The sequence below is a fragment of the Ovis aries genome, chromosome 10 (genome assembly GCF_016772045.2).
Source record: "Ovis aries strain OAR_USU_Benz2616 breed Rambouillet chromosome 10, ARS-UI_Ramb_v3.0, whole genome shotgun sequence".
NCBI lineage: Eukaryota > Metazoa > Chordata > Mammalia > Artiodactyla > Bovidae > Ovis > Ovis aries.
Window position 1 is genome coordinate 83,391,129 of NC_056063.1, and position 26,155 is coordinate 83,417,283.

Consider the following 26,155-nt stretch of genomic DNA (forward strand, 5'->3'; position numbering starts at 1 on the left):
AACAACATTATTTGTAAGTATAGATGAATGACTGCTGTGGCTTGAATGTCCACCAAGAGGAAGGTGGCTAAATTGTGATATGTTTGTACAATGCAATTCTGTGCAGCCAAGCAAAGGAATGAAGGGTTGTTAAACCCATCACCTCGGGGATGCTCGGAAATGCAGTATTAATTCTTGAAAGTAAAAGAAGAATTCATACATCAGGACTCTCGTTTCTATAAATGTCAAAAACAGATGAAGCCAAGAGATATGTTGATTAGGGGTCCTCCCATACCTAAGGACTAAGTCTTTAAAGTAAACATGGTAATCGGTAACACAAAATTCAAGACAGTGGCCAACTCCGGGAAGTAGGAACAGGGATAATTTGGGAGAAGAACACACAGAAATACCATGAATGACATTTTAGAAACTCGAGTGCGTGGGACTCTCTTCGTTATTTGCTCTCTCAGTGGTACCTATCCATCATATATGCTCTTTGTATGTATCATGTGTTTTATAATAAACTTAAAAAAATATTAATCCCTCATCAAGGTACTTTATTCTGATAACTTGAGATGAAGTTCTTCTGATTGTCCGGTGGGACCTTAGGGTCCTGTTCAGCCCTGGTGTTGTAATGGATGGAGAGAAATGAGAAGTGTGACTTTCAGGAATTGCTAAAACAAAGCACTTATTTAGTGGCTAAGTCATGTGTAACTCTCTTTTGTGACTCTGTAGACTGTAGCCCACCAGACTCCTTTGTCCATGGAATTTCCCAGGCAGTGATAATGAAGTGAGTTGCCACTTCCTTCTCCAAAACAAAGCACGCTATAACGTATAAACCCTCCCGTGTGTGTGTGTGTGTGTGTGTGTGTGTGTGTGTGTGTGTGTGCTAAGTAACTTTAGTCATTTCCAACTCTTTGCCACCCCATGGACTGTATTCTGCCAGGCAACTCTGTCCATGGGATTTTCTAGGCAAGAATACTGGATCGTGTTGCCATTTCCTTCTCTAAGGGAACTTCCTGACCCAGGGATAGAACTGACATCTCCAGTTTGTCCTGCCTTAGAGGTGGATTCCTTATTGCTGAGCCATCAGGGAAGCCTCATTCCCTCCCAAACGATGCCCTAAAATAAACCTGGGAAATGTTAAGTGAACCTTTTCAAATCCTCAATGATTTAATTCTTATTTGATGAATAATATTTTATTTGAATGTGTTAATTGATGAAACAGTTTGAATGTCATTTAAAAAAAAAATGAGTAAGGTCTGGAAGCAGAGAGTCAGAAATCTTTGGGGCAGTAGGTCATGCATCCCGCTTCGGTCTGTGCCCCTGGAGGATGGTGGCTGTGGACGCTTTGCCGCTGAATCCTGAGCATCCAATGTAATCGTTACCACATCAGTTACCTTTCCTGTTTCAGGCGAACCTGGTGAAGCTTCTTCTGATGCATCAGGCAAACCCACACCTCCTGAACTGCCATGAGGAGAAGGCTTCGGGTAAGCCATGAACGTCATACCGGGCCCATTGCCGTCGTCCTGGAGTGTCTGGCCCATACCGCCCCAGCTACGGCGTGAGTCGGCGTCTCCTGGGACGCTCTGTGAAACGCGCCCCCCCTACGCCAGCTAAGCGTGTGTCGCTGGCTCCTGCTCTCTGCTCTGTTACGGGAGTCTATTAGAGGACAGTTAGCACTTACAGGGATCGTTGCATTGTACTTCACTGCAGTGTGCTTTTGAGGCTTTAAATTTTCTGGGCAGTGATTCTTGCACTGTTGCTTACTTTAAAATAGATTTTCTAAAATACATGCTTGTTTCTTAGGGTATTTTAAAATGGTAATAGTATTTTTTTCTTTCTGCACAAACATTTATACTGCAGGCAATAGAGACTAGTATTACCAACCTAATTTAAAACTTTAACAATCTTAATGTTGCTTATTTTCTAATAAATACCTTTTAGAAGTTTTCTAGAGTTCTTTCTGCCACTCTTAAAACCTGAGTGCTACATTAATTTTCTAATTTTTAGAAGTTGACAATAATGTTACTACCTGTAAGGTGTTTTGTTATATTAAAAAATAAAAGTTCTAAGTAACAAAGAGAAAAATCTAGTGAAAGTAACAAAATGATATAAAAATTTTGAAGGTAATAATTGATCTGAATACATAAATATACTTATTCTTCTCATTTTTATTCCTCTAGTGACCTAAAAGCTTGTCATGCCTGAACTTTCTTATTTCATGTCAATTGCCTTGGGAGTCTCAAGGCAAAGTATGATTACCTGATAAACCTCCAAGTTAAGACAGAATGCTCTATTTCTTATTTTATTGGAATCAAGTATCATTGTCTAATGTTTATTCATCTTATTTGCTGAAAATAGACTGAAGACTTAACTAACAACTGTAAGGTAGCTTAATAGTTTCAAACTTCAGAATCATGTTAATATTAATGATAGGGTAGTAATCTTACCATTATCTACAAAAATATATGCTTAATGGTAAATATTTAAAAAGTAAATGGAAATTTGTAGCTTTTTCCATTCCTTTTCCAAACATTTTTATTGGAAATACAAGTCACATCCTCTGTTAACTCTAGTTCTAATAGAAGGTGACGTTTTTTCAGGATTGTAATTCTGGCATTTTTCCCGGAGAATAGTGTATATGATTGACCTCAGACTGCAGGGACCCCTGTCTGTCACACTTGGACCTTTCTGGTCTATCATCAACTTGCCAAAAAAAGAGGCTCAAGGCAATTGACAGGGACAGTCCTGGAGCCCCGGGAGTGACTCCCTGCTGGTCTAGACTCGCTCCTGGCTGCCACGGGCCTTGTGTCTGATGAGTCTCAGACAGTATTGCCTGCATTGCTCACACAGCATCCAGCATCCGAGTAATCCGTTTTCCATGCCATGTTGACCACAGGGGACATCGTGATGGGAGCGTAGTAGATTCTTAGTAATCACTTGCTGATTGCATGAAAATACTTCTCACACACACGAGGTCAAGGCAGTGAGAAGCTTCAAGTAGACACAGGAAAGATGGCATCTCACGCAACTGTAAGAGGGAAGAGTTAGATAATAGTGAGCTAGACACCCATTTCGGCTGCGCACAGAAATATCATTTCGTCCTTGCTGCATTCTGTTCTTGCTATTTTGTGTTCTTTGAATTTTGAATGAACACAAGAAGGGTTATCTAGGGGATGAAAGCAGTTTGACATAGTGCTCTTTCTTGGTACAGAAATAATCTCCCGAGATGAGGGCCCTGAGCTGTCTCCTACTCATTACACAGGAATGATTTAGTCTAAAGCAAACGATGATCAAATCCTGGCTTAAACATCTTCTTGCAGTAGCTGAGTTACTTCACCCAGCCTGTAAAGCCATGGAACTCAAGTTCATGGACGTGGGAGGTTACACAGTTTAGTCGTGAGGGTCCAAAAGGAGCAGCTGTGGCCACCACGTTTCTAATTGTTATTAATATGACTTTTTCTTCAGGACGTGTTGATTTTCAGTTTCAGTTGCTAACGAGCGCAAATCTGATTAATGCGCATCTATAGTGCTGCCCGAGAATGTTCGGATGCCATTGTTAATGTGTGAATTGTAGGGAAATATGATTATTTTTATTTCTTATTGAAAGTGAAAACTAGGCTATGGCGAGAGGCCAGACCCAGTGTTTTTTAAAGGCGCATCCGAGTACTTACTTGTTCATCTGCCCACTTAGCAGAATGCCTGGAGAATGCCCACTGCATGTTTTATAAGCGCCCAGTTGTTGGGAGGGTTCAGCTCTTTTCCTCTCTTGACTCATATGCACCAGGATAATGGGAGATTCTCATGGAGGAAAACCAACTTTTAAGTTCTATCAAACCCAGCTTCTCAGTGATTTCGAATTTTACCTGTGACCACTCCGTGAATATTGTATTTGTTCTTTTCATTTGTAATTAAATATGCCACTCACTGATGTACCATGAAATGGGCTTTTAAAATGGTGATGCTGCCACTGTATCCCCACCGTGGACTTTTCAGCTTTTTCCTTTGGCTTCATGTGTTGATAAGTCACAGCATGGTAAGCGTAGCAGGGTCACGGAAAGGGAGTGCTTTCCTGTGACGTCAGCACTCACTGGCTCTGATCGCCTCTTGGTTTCTTGCAGACGTCGCCGCGTCGGAGTTGATTGAGGAAATGCTGCTGAAGGCCGAGTCTGCCTGGGGAGGAAAAACGCAGGCGGCTCTCTGTGTTCAGACCTTGGCCCAGGAGGACCCTTATGAAGAGATCGTCCCTGACCTTCCGGTCCTTCCCAGCAAGCTGTGAGTGCCTCCTCCCCGATCATAAAGCCGTCGACCTCACTCGCGAGGACTCAGTCTTCCCCCTTGGCCGTCCTCTCTAGTCACCTGTCATCCTTCGGTGAACGTTAAGCCTGTCTCCCAGCCAGAAGTTACAGCCTGCCTGTCAGTGTTTGCTGAACGATACTTGTGGACAGTAAATAAGTCAGGCATGAAAACCCTGCGATTTTTAAACATTACCATTTCAGTCCTTCATTCAGTTTGTCCTCATGAGACCAATGATAGTATTTTTAGGTACATCCCATAGTTCTAACTAAACCAATAACTGTCTAACGAGAAACCAAGAGATTTCCAGTAACTATCATCATGGCTAATTTCCTCAAGTAGGGAATATTACTACAAATGAAGTGAAGTCACTCAGTCATGTCTGACTCTTTGCGACCCCATGGACTATATAGTCCAGAATCCTGGAGTGGGCAGCCTTTCCCTCCTCTGGGGGATCTTCCTGACTCAGGAATCAAACCAGGGTCTTCTGCATTGCAGGCGGATTCTTTACCAACTAAGCTATGAGGGCATTAATACAAATAGTCACTGTTTTCTGTCTTAAGTATAAAACTAATGATTTCTTACTATCTAAAGTATGTCCTAAAGACTGACACTTGCTATAAACGAGGTGAGACTTAAAAACATTATGCTAAGTGAAGAAAGTCAGACACAGGAGGCCACATAGTGTATTACTGAATATAATGAAATGCCTGGAATTAGCAAATGCATCGAGACAGAAGGTACATTAGTAGTTGGATGAGCGGGGTGAGGGGGAGATGGGAAGTAACTCTGAATGGATATGGGGTTTCTTTAGGGAAATGATGGAAATTTTCTGAAAGTAGATGAGATGGTTACACGCATTTGTGAATGTGCTAAAAAGCGCTGACTTGTACTCCATGAAAGTGTGAATTTTGTGCTATGTGGATTATATCTCAATAAGATAAATGCACGAGGAAAAAATATTTTAGGCTGAAAGCGAAAATCTGCTGCATACAAGCAGTGGGACCTTGAGGAAGGTGCTTCCCATCTCTGAATCTATTGTGTCAGGCAATGGAGATTAAGTCTAATGTTAAGACTTTCTTAGGGGATAAAATCGAAAATTATATTGAAGAGCAACTCAAGTGACAGGTAGACTTGTCTAGTTTAACAACTAAGCGATTTTGTAAAATTTCTTTTATCATTCATGATTGTACCTTTGTAGTGTTAGAAATAAATATGAACTGGAATAAGCAGACAGGATGAAAATAACTAGGTACAGTTATGTTTTAAGGCAGAAATTCTTAATTTCTATAATTGACTTTCAGACCTTGTTTAAGGGTGGGAAGGAAAAACGTGGTCATCTGAAGTCTCCTCTATAAAGAAGCCCCTTGGGCAAACTTTGGGAGATAGTGAGGGACAGGGAAGCCTGGCATGCTGCAGTCCATGGGGTCCCAAAGAGTCAGACACTACTGAGCAGCTGAACAGAAACAACCTCAGCTATAAAGAAGCCACAGATACTATGAATGAGAACACTTTCTTTAAAGCTGGTAAATGTGTGTATTTTTTAGAGAAAAATTAAGACTGGCTGTTGATTTTTATCACAGTTTCACAGTAGTGATTGATTTGGGCAACAATATACTGAGCTACGTTGGGACATTTTCAAGTAGAGGCCATGTATGAAGTCAGTCAGACAACTGACATGATTGACAGGAAACAGAAATGTGTTTCTTTAAAAATCTCTTAGGCATCATTTACAAAGCAGCATTTCTCTCCTAACCAGTAGGGCGGGAGTCAGTGGTTACAACACCCAGCATTTGGGGAGGGTTTGGATCTCTGTCTGTCTTTTCTCCTCACCGTTGCTGAGATCTTCTGCAAACTTCCCTCCTATTTTTCCCCTTTCCTTATTTTTCCCAGGACAGATCAGGGCATATTCATTGATAGGAGAAGCATAGAGTTGTAAAGAACGTAAAACATCTTCTCTCCTCCATATAATCTACAGTTTTTCTTCTATAATTTTTTCTTCTCCCACTTTTTATCTCTAGTCCTCATTATAAAGATTTAATAAATAAAACCTCATCTGAATTATAGTTGCCCGTCTTTCTTCATCATTTAAAACCCCAGCTTCCTATTTCCTTTTTTAAAAAATAATTTATTTTAATTGGAAGCTAGTTACTTTACAATATTGTGGTGGTTTTTGCCATGCATTGACATGAATCAGCCACGGGTGTACATGTGTCCCCCGCTCCAAAGACCCCTCCCACTTCCCTCCCCATCCCATCCCTCTGGGTTGTCCCAGCGCACTGGCTTTGAGGGCCCTGTTTCATGCGTCAAACTTGGACTGGTCGACTGCTTCACGTATGATAATATACATGTTTCAGTGCTCTTCTCTCAAATCATCCTGCCCTCACCGTCTCCCAGAGTCCAAAAGTCTATTCTTTATATCTGTGTTTCTTCTGCTGTCTTGCACATAGGTTTGTCATTACCATCTTTCTAAAGTTCATAAATATGCATTAATATACTGTGCACAAGGCAATGGCACCCCACTCCAGCACTCTTGCCTAGAAAATCCCATGGACAGAGGAGCCTGGTGGGCTGCAGTCCATGGGGTCACGAAGAGTCTGACACTGCTGAGTGACTTCACTTTCACTTTTCACTTTCATGCATTGGAGAAGGAAATGGCAACCCACTCCAGTGTTCTTGCCTAGAGGATTCCAGGGACAATGGAGCCTGGTGGGCATACACACCGAAGAAACCAGAATTGAAGGAGACACGTGTAGCCCAATGTTCATAGCAGCACTGTCTATGCGGTCACACAGAGTCGGACACAACTGAAGGGACTTAGCAGCAGCACACTGTATTGGTGGTTTTCTTTCTGGCTTACCTCACTCCGTATAATACGCTCCAGTTTCATCCACCTCATTAGAACTGACTCAAATGTGTTCTTTTTAATAGCTGAGTAATATTCCTTTGTGTATATGTACCACAGCTTTCTTATCCATTCATCTGCCAATGGACATCTAGGTTGCCTCCATGTCCTGGCTATTATAAATAGTGCTGTGATGAACATTGGACTACATGTGTCTCGTTCAATTCTGGTTTCTTCAGTGTGTATGCCCAGCAGTGAGATTGCTGGGTCATAAGGCAGTTCTATTTTCAGGTTTTTAAGGAATCTCCACAGTGTTCTCCATAGTGGCTGCACTAGTTTGCATTCCCACCAACAGTGTAAGCGGGTTCCCTTTTCTCCACACCCTCTCCAGCATTTATTGTTTGTAGACTTTTTTGATAGCAGCCTTTCTGGCTGGTGTGAAATGGTACCTTACTGTGATTTTGATTTGCATTTCTCTGATAATGAGTGATGTTGAGCATCTTTTCGTATGTTTGTTAGCCATCTGTATGTCTTCTTTGGAGAAATGTCTGTTTAGTTCTTTGGCCTATTTTTTGATTGGGTCATTTATTTTTCTGGTATTGAGCTGCATGAGTTGCTTGTATATTTTTGAGATTAATTCTTTGTCAGTTGTTTCATTTACCATTATTTTCTCTCATTCTGAAGGTTGTCTTTTCACCTTGCTTATAGTTTCCTTCGTTATGCAAAAGCTTTTAAGTTTAATTAGGTCCCATTTGTTTATTTTTGCTTTTATTTCCATTACTCTGGGTGGGGGGGGTGGGTCATAGAGGATCCTGCTGTGATTTCTGAGCAAGCGAGTGAGTGTTCTGCCTACGTTTTCCTCAGAATTTTATAGTTTCTAGTCTTATATTTATATCTTTAATCCATTTTGAGTTTATTTTTATAAATGGTGTTAGAAAGGATTCTAATTTAATTCTTCTACAGGTGGTTCACCAGTTTTCCCAGCATCACTTGTTAGATTGTCTTTTCTCGGTTGTATATTTTTGCCTCTTTTATCAAAGATAAGGTGTCCATAGGTGCATGGATTCATCTCTGGGCTTTCTGTTTTGTTCCATTGAACTATATTGCTGTCTTTGTGCCAGTACCATACTGTCTTGATGACTGTGGCTTTGCAGTATAGTCTAGAGTCAGGAAGGTTGACTCCTCCAGTTCCATTCTTCTTTCTCAAGATTGCTTTGGCTATTTGAGGTTTTTTGTGTTTCCATACAAACTGTGGAATTATTTGTTCTAATTCTGTGAAAAATACCTTTGGTAACTTGATAGGGATTGCATTGAATCTATAGATTACTTTGGATAGGATATTCATTTTCACTATACTGATTCTTCTGATTCATGAACACAGTATACTTATCTGTCTGTTTGTGTCATCTTTGATTTCTTTTGGCTTTCCTGGTGGCTCAGAGGATAAAGTGTCTGCCTGCAGTGCAGGAGACCTGGGTTCGATCCCTGGGTTGGGAAGATACCCTGGAGAAGGAAATGGCAACCCACTCCAGTATTGTTGCCTGGAGAATCCCATGGACAGAGGAGCTTGGTGGGCTACAGTCCATGGGGTCACAAAGAGTCAGACACGACTGAATGACTTCACTCGCTCACTTGATTTCTTTCATCAGTGTTTTATAGCTTTCTATATATAGGTCTTTTGTTTGTTTAGGTAAATTTATTCCTACGTATTTTATTCTTTTTGTTTCTTTAATTTCTCTTTCTGTTTTCTCATTGTTAGTGTACAGGAATGCAAGGGATTTCTGTGTATTAATTTTGTATCCTGCAACTTTATTCATTGATTGGCTCTAGTAATTTTCTGGTGGTGTCTTTAGGGTTTTCTATGTAGAGGATTGGAGAAGGCAATGGCAACCCACTCCAGTACTCTTGCCTGAAGAATCCCAGGGATAGAGGAGCCTAGTGGGCTGCCGTCTATTGGGGTCTCACAGAGTCGGACACGACTGAAGCAACTTAGCAACAGCAGCATGTAGAGGATCATGTCATCTGCAAGCAATGTGAGTTTTACTTCTTTTCCAGTCTGAATTCCTTTCATTTCTTTTTTTTTCTCTGACTGCTGTAGCTAAAATTTCCAAAACTATGTTGAATAGTAGTGGTGAGAGTGGGCACCCTTGTCTTGTTCCTGACTCTAAAGGAAATGTTTTCAATTTTTCGCCACTGAGGATCATGTATGCTGTGGATTTATTGTAGATGGCTTTTATTATGTTGATGTATGTTCCTTCTTTGCCTGCTTTCTGGAGAGTTTTTATCGTAAATGGGTGTTTAATTTTGCAAAGGCTTTCTCTGCATCTATTGAGATAATTATATCTCAAATGGAAATTTCTCAACTTATTAATGTGGTGTATCACATTGATTGATTTGCAAATATTGAAGAATCCTTGCTTCCCTGGGATAAAGCCCACTTGGTTATGATGTATGATTTTTTAGTATGTTGTTGGATTCTGTTTGCTAGAATTTTGTTGAGGCTGCCATCACCCTAATACCAGACCAGACAAAGAAAGCAAACTACCTTTTGCTTCAGGGGAAAGGTAAAATGAACAAGTCAACTTTGCAATACAAAAGGAAATAGGATCTTTGCATCTATGTTCATCAATGATACTGGCCTGTAGTTTTCTTTGTCTGGTTTTGGTATTAGGGTGATGGCAGCCTCAACAAAATTATAGCTCACAGTCCATGCCATCTTCTGTGAAATCGCTTTCCGAACAGAGATGCCCGTGTGATTAGAACAAAACGGGGCCACTGTTTTCCATCTGTCCACCGTCTTATCCACCCAACCCTTTGACTCAGTTCAGTCTGAGCATCTAAAATCCAATGATGTGATTTAAGTATAAAGATGGGGGCTTTCAGCCAGCCTAACCTCTGTTCCTGGTTGGTAAACATACCAATATACTAGGAGGATAATGCGCCCTTGCTCCGTGGAAAGAGGGCACAGGACTTGAGTTCAGGGCCCTCCAAGACCTTATTGTGTGTGTCTGTTTGTCCTGAACTGTATACTTCGTGATGAAGCTGTAATATTGAGTTGGCCAAAAAGTTGGTTTGGGATCTTATGGAAAAACCCAAATGAACTTTGTAGCCATGCAGTGCTAAGTATAAAGCTTTCTTGAGTCATTCCAGGGAATCGTCTAACCTGAGAAAGATTGAGGGAACACCTGAATTTGTAGCTAGTTGACTCCAAAGTGCAGGTGGCCTGGGAATGCCCGGATTTGTGGCTGACGTCCAAAGTGGGACTGACTTGCTGAGGATGGTGCCCTTACCTTGGGGGTTCATGCTGACTCTAGGTGGTCCATCCGTGTCAGAAACACACTGCAGTACAACACAGGATGATGTGGTGGCCCGTGTCTTGTGGGCTTGTTCTCGATGACTAAGCGACTGTGTAACTCTTGAGATATTCAAAACTCCCTTTGTAATGCACAGACCTTCTGGATTCAACTTACTTTAATTTAAGAGACTTTTTAAAAGTTTCTTTGCTGATAACTGTTGCTGCTAAGTTGCTTCAATCATGTCTGACTCTGTGCGACCCCATAGACGGCAGCCCACCGGGCTCCGCCATCCCTGGGATTCTCCAGGCAAGAACACGGGAGTGGGGTGCCATTTCCAACTCCTCTAAGATGAATGAGACAACTGACAGATGAATGTCTTAAAAACAGTATTATTTCAAATCCAAACACAAGTGACACATTGAAACTTTTATTTTTGTTTTAGAGACAAGTGATATTTTACCAAAGGTTTTTTAAGTGTAGGTTTTTCTTACAAAACCTAAAGTCAATTTTTTGTTGTTGTTTTCTTGTGGGGGAGAGGAGGGCGTCAACAATAGCAGTTAGTTGTAAAACTTTCCAAGAAATGTTTCATTCCACATTAATCTTTGGTTCATTATTCTATTTCATTGATGCAGAAGAACTCCAATTCCCTATAATACATAATTTATGTAGCTATGTTCCTAAGATTAAAATTGGGAACCATCTACTTGGTCCATTACTTTAACCATCAGGATAACTGAATCACGCATGCCATTTCTCCACATTTGTTTCTATTGGGTTTTCTTCCCTTACGGGCCAAACGTATCTCAATAGAGTCCATTTTATTTATTCTCTTTGGTTTTCTAAAACCGCCTGAGTTACAATGGGCGGTAATTGCGGCCTTCGTTTGTTTTATGATGTTCCTGTTTCATTTTCAGAAATAGAATCCCAGTTCCTACAGGCACATTTGCTCTGCATGAGATGCTTTTTATGTTTATAAAAATAAGTAAGTCTTGAGTGAATCCACTCGAGTTCAGAAATTGGCTATGTGCTGGTGTAGTCCCATCTAATTTCTTCCACAGTCGACTTAAATTCACCTCTCCTGCATTAATCGAAAGTACCCTTGGATGGTAGCTCTTTCATTTTCTTTATGTTTATGGAGGCTGCCTTACCAAAAGCCTTCATTTAGAAAGTAAACTATTTAATCCTCTTTCTTCTTTCTCACTGATTAATGTCTAGCCATAATTTTTTTTTTTTGTAATCAGAATACTTTTTCACTGAAGCAAAAATGGAGCGTGTAGAATAATGTGTAGAAGTCTGACAGCAATCTCTCGTTAGCATCAAAGAAAAGCGCACCAGCAAAGTCGGTAAATACTTAATTCAAGAGGATGGCAGATCCGCTGGACGAGGAAATGGCAAACCCATTCCGTTGTTCTTTCCCGGGAAATCCCATGGATAGAGGAGCCTGGCGAGCTGCGGTCTAGGGGGTCACAAGGAGTGGCACACGACTGAGTGGCTGAGCACACACATGCTCGTGGCAGTAGGGAAGAGAGATTGAGAGTAAAGCCAGAAAGCTTGTTAGTGCTGGGCTTAGAGGAAGAGTGCTGGAAGTTAACCAGAGCTGGTCGCAGTGATGAGGCATGAGTTTGCTCGCTGGTGTTTATGGAAGGCAGGCTCCTGCCCTCTGGCAGTGACAGGGAGACCGGGGGCCATCTGTCACGACGATTGCATCTCAGAAGGGTGGCTGTCAGTCCCTGCAGGCAGACCCCCTGGGCTGTGAGCCTGGGCGTGTGTGGGTGCTAAGTCGCTTCAATCGTGTCTGACCCTTTGTGACTCTATGGACCATAGACTGCCAGGCGCCTCTGTCCGTGGGATTCTCCAGGCAAGAATACTGGAGTGGGCTGCCATGCCCTCCTCCAGGGGATCTTTACTGGGGAAGCCATTCTTCCCAGGGACTGAGCCGTGTCTTTAGCATCCCCTGCATTGGCCACCTGGGAAGCCCTTGTAAGCCTAGGAGGGGTTTACATCTCAAAGGCAGGCAGAGAAAAAAAAATCATAATCTTAAGATCTTTAAAGTAAGTTCTCTAAGAAGTGAAGGGTCAGGAGTCCAGAGCAGGGAGAAGCTCCGTTGGAATGAGAGGAATGTTACTGCCTTCTTCAGCATGAGTCCATCTTTTTGATGCAAACTGCTATTCACTGGGGATTTCTTCATATGTTTCTTGTTTATGAAGTTGAATTATTCTTTCTATATAATTGCAACTTATTTTTTAAATTGATCTTATATCAAATATTTTGCCATAATTTATAAAGGTTTCATGAGCATTAAAATACCAATGATTATTTTAAGAGTCTGTCTTTTTCTAAAAGAATAGAATTTTAATATGTGTTTATATTCTACAAATGGGTAATCAGTGAAAAGCTAAATATATAGACATTAACATAAGGATGCTATTGTTAACCACAGTCATTATGGATAAAATGTGTTCTATTTAAAAAATAGAATAGAAACCTAAAGAAAAATTGTTCCATAGATGTCAAAACATTAACAGATGCCATGAACCTAAGTACATGTTTTTGACTTTCTTACAGAAAATATCTGCCTGACTAATTAATATGCTGTCTATCAACCCAACCAAATCATTCCAAGGCATTATTCTTACATGAATGAGGGTGTTTGTAACTAGCTGCTTATAATTATTGTTGGTAGTAAGTCATAGGGTTTATAACCTGTGATCTTATTGAGAGTATAAATGATATTTTTAAATGCAGGTGAGTGTGTTAACATCATTGAATATTTGGACTTGAAATACATTTAGATATTCCAGTTCCTACATTTGGCAAAGGTGGAACTGAGGCCCAGGGATGCTAAAGATCTTAGAAGGTCAGGTAGAAACCAAGCTGAGGTCAGGACTGACGTAGAATGAGGTCACTATACTATTCCTGGACCAGACTTCTTTCCAAGTGTACCTTTCAGAGAGCCTTCTATTAACACTGCGATTAGATTTGGGATGTGAAAGAAGGATTTCAGCTGTTTTAGTGAACTCACCAGTTCTTCCTTTTGCGTGTGTGCATGCTCAGTAGCTTCAGTCATGCCTAACTTTTTGTGACACTGTGGACTGTAGCCTGTCAGGCTTCTCTGTCCATGAGATTCTCTAGGCAACAATACTGGAATGAATTGCCATGCCCTCCTCTGGGGGCTCTTTCCAACTCAGGAATCAAACCCATGTATTCTCTCCTGCGTCTCCTGCATTGCAGGCAGATTCTTTACCACTGAGCCACGGCAGAAGCCCCATCTTCCGTTTCAGCCACTTCAGTCGCTCACTCGTGTCTGACTGTCTGCGACCCCATGGACTGCTGCAAACCAAGCCTTGCTGTCCACCACCAACTCCCAGAGTTCACTAAGATTCAGGTCCAGTGAGTCTGTGATGCCATCCAACCATCTTACCCTCTGTTGCCCCCTTCTCCTCCTGCCTTGAACCCCTCCCAGCATCAGGGTCTTTTCAAATGAGTCAACTCTTCCCATCAGGTGGCCAAAAGATTGGAGTTTCAGCTTCAGCATCAGTCCTTCCAATGAATATTCAGGACTGATTTCCTTTAGGATGGACTGGTTGGATCTCCTTGCAGTCCAAGGGACTGTTAAGAGTTTTCTCCAATACCACAGTTCAAAAGCATCAGTTCTTCAGCGCTCAGCTTTCTTTATAGTCCAACTCTCACATCCATACATGAATACTGGAAAAACAATAGCTTTGACTAGACGGACCTTTGCTGGCAAACTAATGTCTCTGTTTTTTAATATGATGTCTGCTTTGGTCATAACTTTTCTTTGAAGGAACAAGCATCTTTTCATTTCATGGCTGCAGTCACCGTCTGCAGTGATTTTGGAGCCCCCAAAATAAAATCTCTCAATGTTTCCATTGTTTCCCCATCTATTTGCCATGAAGTGATGGGACCAGATGACATGATCTTAGTTTTCTGAATGTTGAGCTTTAAGCTAACTTTTGCACTCTCCTCTTTCACTTTCATCAAGAGGCTCTTTAGTTCTTCTTCACTTTCTGCCATAAGGGTGGTATCATCTGCACATCTGAGGCTATTGATACTTCTCCCAGCAATCTTGATTCCAGCTTGTGCTTCCTCCAGCCCAGCATTTCTCATGATGTACTCTGCATAGAAGTTAAATAAGCAGGATGACAATTTACAGCCTTGACGTACTCCTTCTTCTATTTGGAACAGTCTGTTGTTCCATGTACATTTATAACTGTTGCTTCCTGACCTGCATACAGACTTCTCAAGAGGCAGATCAGGTGGTCTGGTATTCCCTCCTCTTTCAGAATTTTCCACAGTTTGTTGTGATCCACACAGTCAAAGGCTTTAGCATAGTCAATAAAGCAGAAGTAGATGTTTTTCTGGAACTCTCTTGCTTTTCCATGATCCAGCAGATGTTGGCAATTTGATCTCTGGTTCCTCTGCCTTTTCTAAAACCAGCTTGAACATCTGGAAGTTCATGGTTCACATACTGTTGAAGCCTGGCTTGGAGAATTTTGAGCATTACTTTGCTAGCGTGTGAGATCAGTGCAATTGTGTGGTAGTTTGAGCATTCTTTGGCATTGCCTTTCTTTGAGATTGGAATGAAAACTGACCTTTTCCAGTCCTGTGGCCACTGCTGAGTTTTCCAAATTTGCTGGCATATTGAGTGCAGCACTTTCACAGCATCATCTTTTAGAATTTGAAAGAGCTCAACTTGAATTCCATCCTCTCCACTAGCTTTGTTTGTAGTGATGCTTCCCAAGGCCCACTTGACTTCACATTCCAGGCTGTCTGGCTCTAGGTGTGTGATCACACCATTGTGATTATCTGGGTCATGAAGATCTTTTTTGTATAGTTCTTCTGTTTATTCTTGCCACCTCTTCTTAATATCTTCTGCTTCTGCTTAATATCTTCTTCTTAATATCTGCTTCTGTTAGGTCCATACCATTTCTGTCCTTCTTCCTTTTAGAAATCCTTTAGAGTTGGTTTTACATTTTTATAAACTATCATTCTAGTTTCTACCTTGACTAATCTAACTATTGCTTTATTAATTGCTTCGTAGTCAAAAGGTTCAGTAAAACTCTCTTTAGTTTTTATTGTGTGTGTTTTTTAAAATTTCTTGGCAATGCAGAAAAGGGAGACAGCAAGTATAAAGGAAGATAAGGAAGGAAGTATTTTGGTAGATAAATGGATGAAAGCATTTGTCTTACATTAGGACAAACACCTGCACGTGAATGTGTATAGAAGCTCCATTCATAATTGACAAAACCGGACAATCCCAAAGCTTTGGTGAGGGTCAGGCAAAGCGCAGTGCGTCCTACAGGAGGCCACTGCTCAGGGATAAAATGGGAAAAACTTGGTACGTGCAGCGCCTTGAGTGAATCTCAAAAACATGTTAAGTAAACAAAGCAAGGCACAAAATGCTGCATGCTCTGGAATTCCTCCCATATGTCATTTTAGAAAAAGCGAAACAATTACCCATGGTTACAAGGATCAAACCAGTCAATCCTAAAGGAAATCTACCCTGAATATTCACTGGAAGGACTGATGCTGAAGCTCCAATACTTTGGCCACCTGATGCGAAGAGCATCATTGCAAAAGTCCCTGATGCTGGGAAAGATTGAGGGCAAGAGGGAAAGGGAGCGGCAGAGGATTAGATGGTTAGATAGCATCGCTAATTCAATGGACATGAATTTGAGCAAACCCGAGAGATAGTGGAGGTCAGAAGAGCCTGTCATGCTGCAGTTCATGGGATTGCAAAGAGTCGGACTCAGCTTTGCAACTGAAAAACACCACCACCACAAGGGACGGGTTTGTGGAGATTAATGACTTTAAAGCCTTGTGCAAAGAGCCATTTGGGAGTGACGAAAATTCCAAGTGTTGCTGGTTACATAGGTTATATGAGTGTGTGTGCGTGTCTATATATCTAACCAACTATATATAAATATATATATATATGTAGACAAGACTCATTGAATGCTTATCTACAGAGTGAATTTTACTATTTGTAAATTCGCCTTAAAACTAAAACTTTCTAAAACCAACAAATTGCATTATGCTTTAATTAGAATCACAACTACTACTGTAAAATTCATTAAATAATTATGATTATATATGTTGCGTTTGATTAAATATGTATGTATTTCTGCTTTATAGTCACAATTAGGGACGTACATTTTTAAATTTTACTATACTAAAATGTTACAAATTAAGCATTCAGATTGTGTTTATATTTTATGAACTTAGCTCTCTTAGTTTGGCCCCAGGTAAATAGCAGGGAGGGATCACAGCTTCAACCATCAACAGAAAATTGGATTAAAGATTTACTGAGCATGGCCCAGCCTGTCTGAATAAGACCCAGTTTCCCTGGTGGCTCAGAGGTTAAAGCATCTGCCTGGAATGTGAGAGACCCAGGTTTGATCCCTGGGTGGGGAAGATCCCCTGGAGAAGGAAATGGCAACCCACTCCAGTATTCTTGCCTGGAGAATCCCATGGAGGGAGGAACCTCATAGGCTGCAGTCCATGGGGTCGAGAAGAGTCGGACAAGACTGAGCAACTTCACTTTCACTTTCTTTCACTTTCCCCCTCAGTCAGGCTGTCCCATGAGGAAGCTTCCATAAGCTTCTGATCTTTCTCCATCAGAGGGCAGACAGTCTGAAAACCACAATCACAGAAAACTAATGAGCCTAATCACACTTGGACCACAGCCTTGTCTAACTCAATGAAACTAAGCCATGCCCACGGGGCAACCCAAGACAGGCAGGTCATGGTGGTCCACTGGAGAAGGGAATGGCAAACCACTTCAGTATTCTTGCCTTGAGAACCCCATGAACAGTATGAAAAGGCAAAAAGGACACTGAAAAATGAACTCCCCAGGTCAGTAGGTGCCCAATATGCTACTGTAGATCAGTGGAGAAACAACTCCAGAAAGAATGAAGAAACGGAGCCAAAGTGAAAACAACACCCAGTTCTGGATGTGACTGGTGATAGAAGCAAGGTCCAGTGTTGTAAAGAGCAATATTGCATAGGAACCTGGAATGTTAGGTCCATGAATCAAGGCAAATTGGAAGTGGTCAAACAGGAGATGACAAGAGTGAGCATCAACATTCTAGGAATCAGTGAACTAAGATGGAATGGAATGTGTGAATTTAACTCAGATGACCATTATATCTACTACTGTGGGCAGGAATCCCTTAGAGGAAACGGAGTAGCCATGATGGTCAACAAAAGAGTCTGAAATGCAGTACTTGGATGTTATCTCAAAAACAATAGAATGATCTCTGTTCGTTTCCAAGGAAACCATTCAATGTCATGGTAATCCAAGTCTATGCTCCAACCAGTAATGCTGAAGAAGCTGAAATTGAATGGTTCTATGAACTACAAGACCTTCTAAAACTAACACCCAAAAAAGATGTCCTTTTCATTATAGAGAACTGGAATGGAAAAGCAGAAAGTCAAAAAACACCTGGGGTAACAGGCAAATTTGGCCTTGGAGTATAGAATAAAGCAGTGCAAAGGCTAATAGAGTTTTGCCAAAAGAACGCACTGGTCATAGCAAACACCCTCTTCCAACAACACAAGAGAAGACTCTACGCATGGACGTCACCAGATGGCCAACACAGAAATCAGATTGATTATATTCTTTGCAGCCAAAGATGGAGAAGCTCTATACAGTCAGCAAAAACAAGACCGGGAGCTGATTGTGGCTCAGATCATGACTCCTTATTGCCAAATTCTGACTTAAATTGAAGAAAGTAGGGAAAACCACTAGACTATTCAGGTATGACCTAAATCAAATCCCTTATGATTATACAGTGGAAATGAGAAATAGATTTAAGGGACTAGATCTGATAGAGTGCCTGAAGAACTATGGACGGAGGTTCGTGATACTGTACAAGAGGCAGGGAGCAAGGCCATTCCCAAGAAAAAGAAATGCAAAAAGGCAAAATAGCTGTCTGAGGAGGCCTTACAAATAGCTGTAAAAAGAAGTGAAGCAAAAAGCAAAGGAGAAAAGGAAAGATAGAGGGCCTAGAGGAGCCATCTTACCCACATTGAAGGTCAGGAAGGGCGGCAGTGAGGAGATACCCCTCATCCAAGGTAAGGAGCAGCAGCTGTGCTTTGCTGGAGCAGCCATGAAGAGATACTCCACCCCCAAGGTAAGAGAAACCCAAGTAAGATGGTAGGTGTTGCAAGAGGGCATCAGAGGGCAGACACACTGAAACCATACTCACAGAAAACTAGTCAATCTAATCACACTAGGACCACAGCCTTGTCTAACTCAATGAAACTAAGCCATGCCTGTGGGGCAACCCAAGACGGGCGGGTGATGGTGGAGAGGTCTGACAGAATGTGGTCCACTGGAAAAGGGAATGACAAACCACTTCAGTATTCTTGCCTTGAGAACCCCATGAACAGTATGAAAAGGCAAAATGATAGGATACTGAGAGAGGAACTCCCCAGGTCAGTAGGTGCCCAATATGCTACTGGAGATCAGTGGAGAAATAACTCCAGAAAGAATGAAGGGATGGAGCCAATGCAAAAACAATACCCAGCTGTGGACGTGACTAGTGATAGAAGCAAGATCTGATGCTGTAAAGAGCAATATTGTATAGGAACCTGGAATGTCAGGTCCATAAATCAAGGCAAACTGGAAGTGGTCAAACAAGAGATGGCAAGAGTGAATGTCAACATTCTAGGAATCAGTGAACTAAAATGGACTGGAATGTGTGAATTTAACTCAGATGACCATTATATCTACTACAGTGGGCAGGAATCCCTCAGAAGAAATGGGGTAGCCATCATGGTTAACAAAAGAGTCCGAAATGCAGTACTTGGATGCAATCTCAAAACGACAGAATGATCTCTGTTCGTCTCCAAGGCAAACTATTCAATATCACGGTAATCCAAGTCTATGCCCCAACGGGTAACGCTGAAGAACCTGAAGCTGAACAGTTCTATGAAGACTTACAAGACCTTTTAGAACTAACACCCAAAAAAGATGTCCTTTTCATTATAGGGGACTGGAATGCAAAAGTAGGAAGTCAAGAAACACCGGGCATAACAGGCAAATTTGGCCTTGGAATGTGGAATGAAGCAGGGCAAAGACTAATAGAGTTTTGCCAAGGAAATGCACCAGTCATAGCAAACACCCTCTTCCAACAACACAAGAGAAGACTCTACACATGGACATCACCAGATGGTCAACACCGAATCAGAATGATTATATTCTCTGCAGCGAAAGGTGTAGAAGCTCTATACAGTCAACAAAAACGAGACCAGGAGCTGACTGTGTCTCAGATCATGAACTCCTTATTGCCAAATTCAGACTTAAATTAAAGAAAGCAGGGGAAACCGCTAGACCATTCAGGTATGACCTAAGTCAAATCCCTTATGATTATACAGTGGAAGTGAGAAATAGATTTAAGGGCCTAGATCTGATAGATAAGAGTGCCTGATGAACTATGGAATGAGGTTTGTGACATTGTACAGGAGACAGGGATCAAGACCATCCCCATGGAAAAGAAATGCAAAAAAGCGAAATGGCTGTCTGAGAAGGCCTTACAAATAGCTGTGAAAAGAAGAGAGGGGAAAAACAAAGGAGAAAAGGAAAGATATAAGCATCTGAATGCAGAGTTCCAAAGAGTAGCAAGAAGAGATAAGAAAGCCTTCTTCAGCAATCAATGCAAAGAAATAGAGGAAAACAACAGAATGGGAAAGACTAGATATCTCTTCAAGAAAATTAGAGATACCAAGGGAACATTTCATGCAAAGATGGGCTCGATAAAGGACAGAAATGGTATGGACCTAACAGAAACAGAAGATATTAAGAAGAAATGGCAAGAATACACAGAAGAACTGCACAAAAAAGATCTTCATGATCCAGATAATCATGGTGATATGATCACTCATCTAGAGCCAGACATCCTGGAATGCGAAGTCAAGTGAGCCTTAGAAAGCATCACTACGAACAAAGCTAGTGGAGGTGATGGAATTCCAGTGGAGTTATTTCAAATCCTGAAAGATGATGCTGTGAAAGGGCTGCACTCAATATGCCAGCAAATTTGGAAAACTCAGCAGTGGCCACAGGACTGGAAAAGGTCAGTTTTTATTCCAATCCCAAAGAAAGGCAATGCCAAAGAATGCTCAAACTACTGCACAATTGCACTCATCTCACATGCTAGTAAAGTAATGCTCAAAATTCTCCAAGCCAGGCTTCAGCAATACGTGAACTGTAAACTTCCTGATATTCAAGCTGGTTTTAGAAAAGGGAGAGGAACCAGAGATCAAATTGCCAACATCTGCTGGATCATGGAAAAAGCAAGAGAGTTCCAGAAAAACATCTACTTCTGCTTTATTGACAATGCAAATATTTTGACTGTGTGGATCACATTCTGAAAGAGATGGGAATACCAGACTACCTAACCTGCCTCCTGAAAAATCTGTATGCAGGTCAGGAAGCAACAGTTAGAACTGGACATAGAACAACAGACTGGTTCCAAATAGGAAAAGGAGTACGTCAAGGCTGTGTATTGTCACCCTGCTTATTTAACTTCTATGCAGAGTACATCATGAGAAACGCTGTACTGGATGAAGCACAAGCTGGAATCAAGATTGCCGGGAGAAATATCAATAACCTCAGATATGCAGATGACACCACGCTTATGGCAGAAAGTGAAGAGGAATTAAAAGCCTCTTGATGAAAGTGAAAGAGGAGAGTGAAAAAGTTGGCTTAAAGCTTAATATTCAGAAAACAAAGATCATGGCATCTGGTCCCATCACTTCATGGGAAATAGATGGGGAAACAAAATCACTACAGATGGTGATTGCAGCCATGAAACTGAAAGACACTTACTCCTTGGAAGGAAATTATGACCAACGTATACAGCTTATTAAAAAGCAGAGATATTAGTTTGCCAACAAATGTCCCTCTAGTCAAAGCTATGGTTTTTTCAGTAGTCATGTATGGATGTGAGAGTTGGAGCATAAAGCTGAGCACCGAAGAATTGATGCTTTTGAACTGTAGTGTTGAAGAAGACTCTTGAGAGTCCCTTGGACTGCAAGGAGATCCAACCAGTCCATCCTAAGGGTGATTAGTCCTGAATATGCATTGGAAGGACTGATGCTGAAAATGAAACTCTAATCCTTTGGCCATCTAATTCGAAGATCTGACTCATTGGAAAAGACTCTGATGCTGGCAAGGATTGAAGGCGGGAGGAGATGGAGATGACAGAGGATGAGATGGTTGGATGGCATCAAGGACTCAATGGACATGAGTCTGAGTAAGCTTCAGGAGTTGGTGATGGACAGGGAGGCCTGGCGTGCTGCAGTCCATGGGCTCGCAAAGAGTTGGGCATGACTGAACGACTCAACTGAACTGAACCGAACTGAGCTGTTTAGGCACGAAGTCAATGGAAGAACAACAACAAAAATGATGTAGGTTTTACTTATTTATTTTTTCCCTGTATTGAATGGTAAAGAAGTAATAGAACTTGTTTATAACAACGCAGCCCTCTATTTTGCCATTCAGGTTTATCATTTCATCACAAACTATTTTAACTGTTTCCCATGATTCTTTAGAGCTTTCCTGATGACTCAGATGGTAAAGAATCCGCCTGCAATGTGAAAAACCTGGGTTCGATCCCTGGGTTGAGAAGATCCCCTGGAGGAGGGAACCGCTACCCACTCCAGTATTCTGGCCTGAAGAATTCCATAGACTGTATAGTTCACGGGTCAGAAAGAGTCAAATACGACTGAGCAACTTTCACGTGATTCTATAATATACTTTTAATCCTATGTGAATAAACATGTAATCAACTGTAGAATGTTGCTTTCACTTGTTTATAGTTCATTTTCACATTTACGTATTTTGCTTAGTTCAGTCATGAGTTTCAGCCTTAGCTTTTAAATTGCCCATTGGTCATCTGTTAAGGCGTATAGACTGTGCATTCATAACCATTTTCTTCTCCAGTTGAAATAAGTGTATGTTTCTCTTGGAAGTAAAGTTGAATGAAATCTGGAGCTGACAGCAAAGCTTCACGTTTCTCCCTGATTTTACCTGCAGCATCAAGAGTGTTTCTTAGGTGAACCAGACAACTTTCCGTTACTGAGCTGTTTGGTCGTGGCAGTTTTTGATTGGGGTGGCAACTTTAGGAGACTAATTATAGCATGGATTCTTTCCTACAGCAGTCCCCTGGTATTGCCAATCGCCAAGCAAGACAGCCTGTTGGAAAAAGACATTATGTTCAGAGATGCAACGAAAGGTCTGTGCAAGCGACAGTCTCAGGACAGCGCAGCGGAGAACGCCCCCATGCACGGCCCCAGCAAGCCTGAGCAGGTAATCACATCTTCCCTGCGTGTCTGCCTCGGCTGCAGCTATGACTTTATGCCTTAGAGCCAACTTTTCAGAAGCAAACTCCCACTAATTTCCATTCAAAGAAAAATTAATAAGCGCATATGTTAATATTTTGTGAAATGCCCATATTGTTATGGTATTATACTGACCATTAACAAAAATTGCTCTTGTCATTCACAAGGATTTGAATTTTATAACCTTGACTTAACCAGGAATGGAAGTTCAGCTAATACACTAAATTTCTGAATATTTTCAGTTTCAGCATTAGTCATCATTTTGATTATTATGTAGACTGTGTTTTTTGTTTCTTACAAATATCAAATATTTTACATAACAAGGGAGAAAAAACACAAATCAGTCACTGGGTTACGTGTTAAATGCAACTGTGTTGGTGTAGTGTGTGTGTGTGTGTGTGTGTGTGTGTGTCTCACTGTCAAAAAGACGGGAGATTACTTTGAGGAACTTCATAGAAATTAATGTATTTGTTCATCAATTCCACAGAAATAAATGACTTTTTTACATTTCATGTTTCATAAATGACAGAGTAGTTTTATAAATGTCAAAGTAATCTCTGAAAGTGTTTTGTTTTTCTGCTGTATCTAATTTTGAATGTTTTAAAGACAGTTTGTTGAGGTTTTCTCAAGAACCTCTACTTTTAGTTTCATTCATTTTTGTTATTTTAAAATAACAAATTCAAGTTTTGTAATTTTGAAATATCTTTAAATTTTAGTAGGTGTATTCATCAGCTTAGGCTTCTAGAATAAAATACAACACACCGAATGGCTTAAACACCAGAAGGCCTTTTTCTTGCGGTTCTGGAGACTGGAAGTTCAGCGTCAGGGCACTGGCTGATTCGTTTTTGGTGAAGATCTTTCTGACTTGCAGACAACTGCTTTCTCCCTGTGTCCTCACATGCTAGAGAGAGAGAATAAACAGCCTTTTTGGTGTCTCTTTTAAGGACGCCAATCCTATAGGTTCAGGTCCCTACCCTTTTGACCTCACTTAACCTTTATAACTTCCTACAGACCCTACTGGGCTTTCCTGGTGGCTCGGTGGTAAAGAATTTGCCTGCAGTGTGGGAGACATGGTTTCGATCCCTGGATTGGGAAGATCCCCTGCAAAAGGAAATGGCAGCCCACTCCAGTATTCTTGCCTGGGAAATCCCACGGACAGAGGAGTCCCATGGCCTGTAGGAGTCCTCCGTCCAGGGGGTCGCAAGGAACTGGAGATGACTTAGGGCCTTTTCTTGTTAATCACTCTCTCCAAACAGTGTCATATGCTGGCTACAGCCTCAACAGGTGAATTTGGAGGAGAGGAACCATTCAGTCCATAGTGACAGGCAAATTGAGTGTTAGGCGAAGCATAAGCCAAAGCTTTTTCTTAACAGTTTTAAAGATCCTATGAGCATTCTATAACCTTAAATACATATTCTTAAGTGACAGAGACTGGTCTGAAAAGGCTGTATACTGTATGATTATACTACTCGACATTCAAGAAAAGATCAAACTACTGAGACACTGAAAACATTAGAGGTTGCCAGGGATCGAGGCAGGGGGAATACATGGGAGGAGAAGGGAGTCTTAGGGCAGTGGGGCTTCTCTGTATGACCCTGTAAGGATAGATACCTGACGTTACACGTATGTCCGAATCCAGAGGGCATGTAACACCAAGAGTGCCCTTGATGGAAGGATGTAAGAGTGGCCCGGCTGTAAGGATCCGGCCTCACATCCTGATCCCTGACGTGAACCATGGGCCTTGGGTGAAGATGACCTTTCAGTGTAGGCTTGCGACGGTAACAGAAGAGCCACACTGGCGAGGGATATTGATAATAGGGAAGGCTATCCAGGAGGGAGCTGGGGTATATGAGAGATTTCTGTCCCTTCCTGTCAGTTTTGCTGTGAACCTAAAGCAGCTCTAAAAAATAAACTCTGAAAATAGTGAAAGGACATTAGCAGCATAATTTCAAGTGTGATCCTTGCAGAATACCTTTTCGATTTTTCCCTGTAAGCTCTTTATAATTGTGTCACAGGCATTGAAAGCAACTGTCATCGTGTTGTGTTGATCTGGTATTAAAAGAGGAGAAATTAGTGCTCAGGTTTCAGGTACTTATGTTATCTGTGGAATCAGTTCAGTCAGTTCAGTCACACAGTCACGTCTGACTCTTTGTGACCCCATGGACTGCAGCACACCAGGCTTCCCTGTCCATCACCAACTCCCGGAGTTTACCCAAATGCATGTCCATTGAGTCGGTGATGCCATCCAACCATCTCATCCTCTGTCGTCCCTTTCTCCTCCCACCTTCAATCTTTTCCAGCATCAGGGTCTTTTCAAATGAGTCGATTCATCACATCAGGTGGCCAAAGTATTGTAGTTTCAGCTTCAGCATCAGTCCTTCCAATGGACATTCAGGACTCATTTCCTCTAGGATGGACTGGGTGGATACTCACTCGTATCTCCCGCTATGAGCATCACGCCGTCATCGTCATCATTCATTCTTGATCTCGAGGTGCTTGGTTTCTCGGCAGGACTATCCATCAACTGGATTCTTCACCCACACTTCCCAGGAGGGCTTTAGAAAAGCCTTCTCAGAGCAATCAAGTTCTGATTCACGTTTTAAAGAGAAACATACGTGTCATTCACATTGAGCAAAATCCACAGCATCTCTCCTTCCAGATTTTTAGAAACTGAAGGCGATGGCACCCCACTCCAGTCCTCTTGCCTGGAAAATCCCATGGACAGAGGAGCGTCATAGGCTGCAGTCCATGGGGTCGAGTCAGACACGACAGCAACTTCACTTTCACTTTTCACTTTCATGCATTGGAGAAGGAAATGGCAACCCACTCCAGTGTTCTTGCCTGGAGAATCCCAGGGACGGTGGAGCCTGGTGGGCTACCGTCTATGGGGTCACACAGAGTCGCACACGACTGAAGGGACTTAGCAGCAGTAGCAGCAGGTCTTATCAAAGGATAACGACATAAATGGGACTGTCCAGGTGGCTCAGTGATAGAGAAGCTGCCTGCCAAGCAGGAGACCTGGGTTCGATCCCTGGTTCAGGAAGATCCCCTGGAGGAGGAGATGGCAATGCCTTCCAGTATTCTTGCCTGAGAAATCCCGTGGACAGAGGAGCCTGGAGGGCTACAGTCTGTGGGATCACAAAGAGAAGGACACAAATTAGTGGAGAGAACAGCAAACTACGTGAGTGAATATTCAAGGCTTGATTTGAATGTTTTTGCCTTGATTCTGATAGTGACCAAAATTCATATTAGCTTGATCGTATCTCTGAGAATGTAGAGTAGTTTTTTTTAAGATGCTTAAAAATGTGTGAAATTTTCCTTCTCTTCCACTTTGTGCTGCTCTTGCCTCCCATCCCTCCTCTCTCTGCCT

The 26,155-nt window shown here is 41.7% G+C and overlaps 1 protein-coding gene across 1 annotated transcript in view; it reads left to right on the forward strand.

The window, feature by feature from the left end:
* MYO16 (myosin XVI) overlaps positions 1-26,155 on the forward strand; it is a 527,889-nt gene that overhangs the window by 232,980 nt on the left and 268,754 nt on the right. The window contains exons 8-10 of the mRNA XM_042255055.2: positions 1,394-1,469; positions 4,104-4,257; positions 22,603-22,753. Of these exons, the coding sequence (XP_042110989.1) occupies positions 1,394-1,469; positions 4,104-4,257; positions 22,603-22,753 (381 nt within the window). The remainder of the gene's footprint in view (positions 1-1,393; positions 1,470-4,103; positions 4,258-22,602; positions 22,754-26,155) is intronic.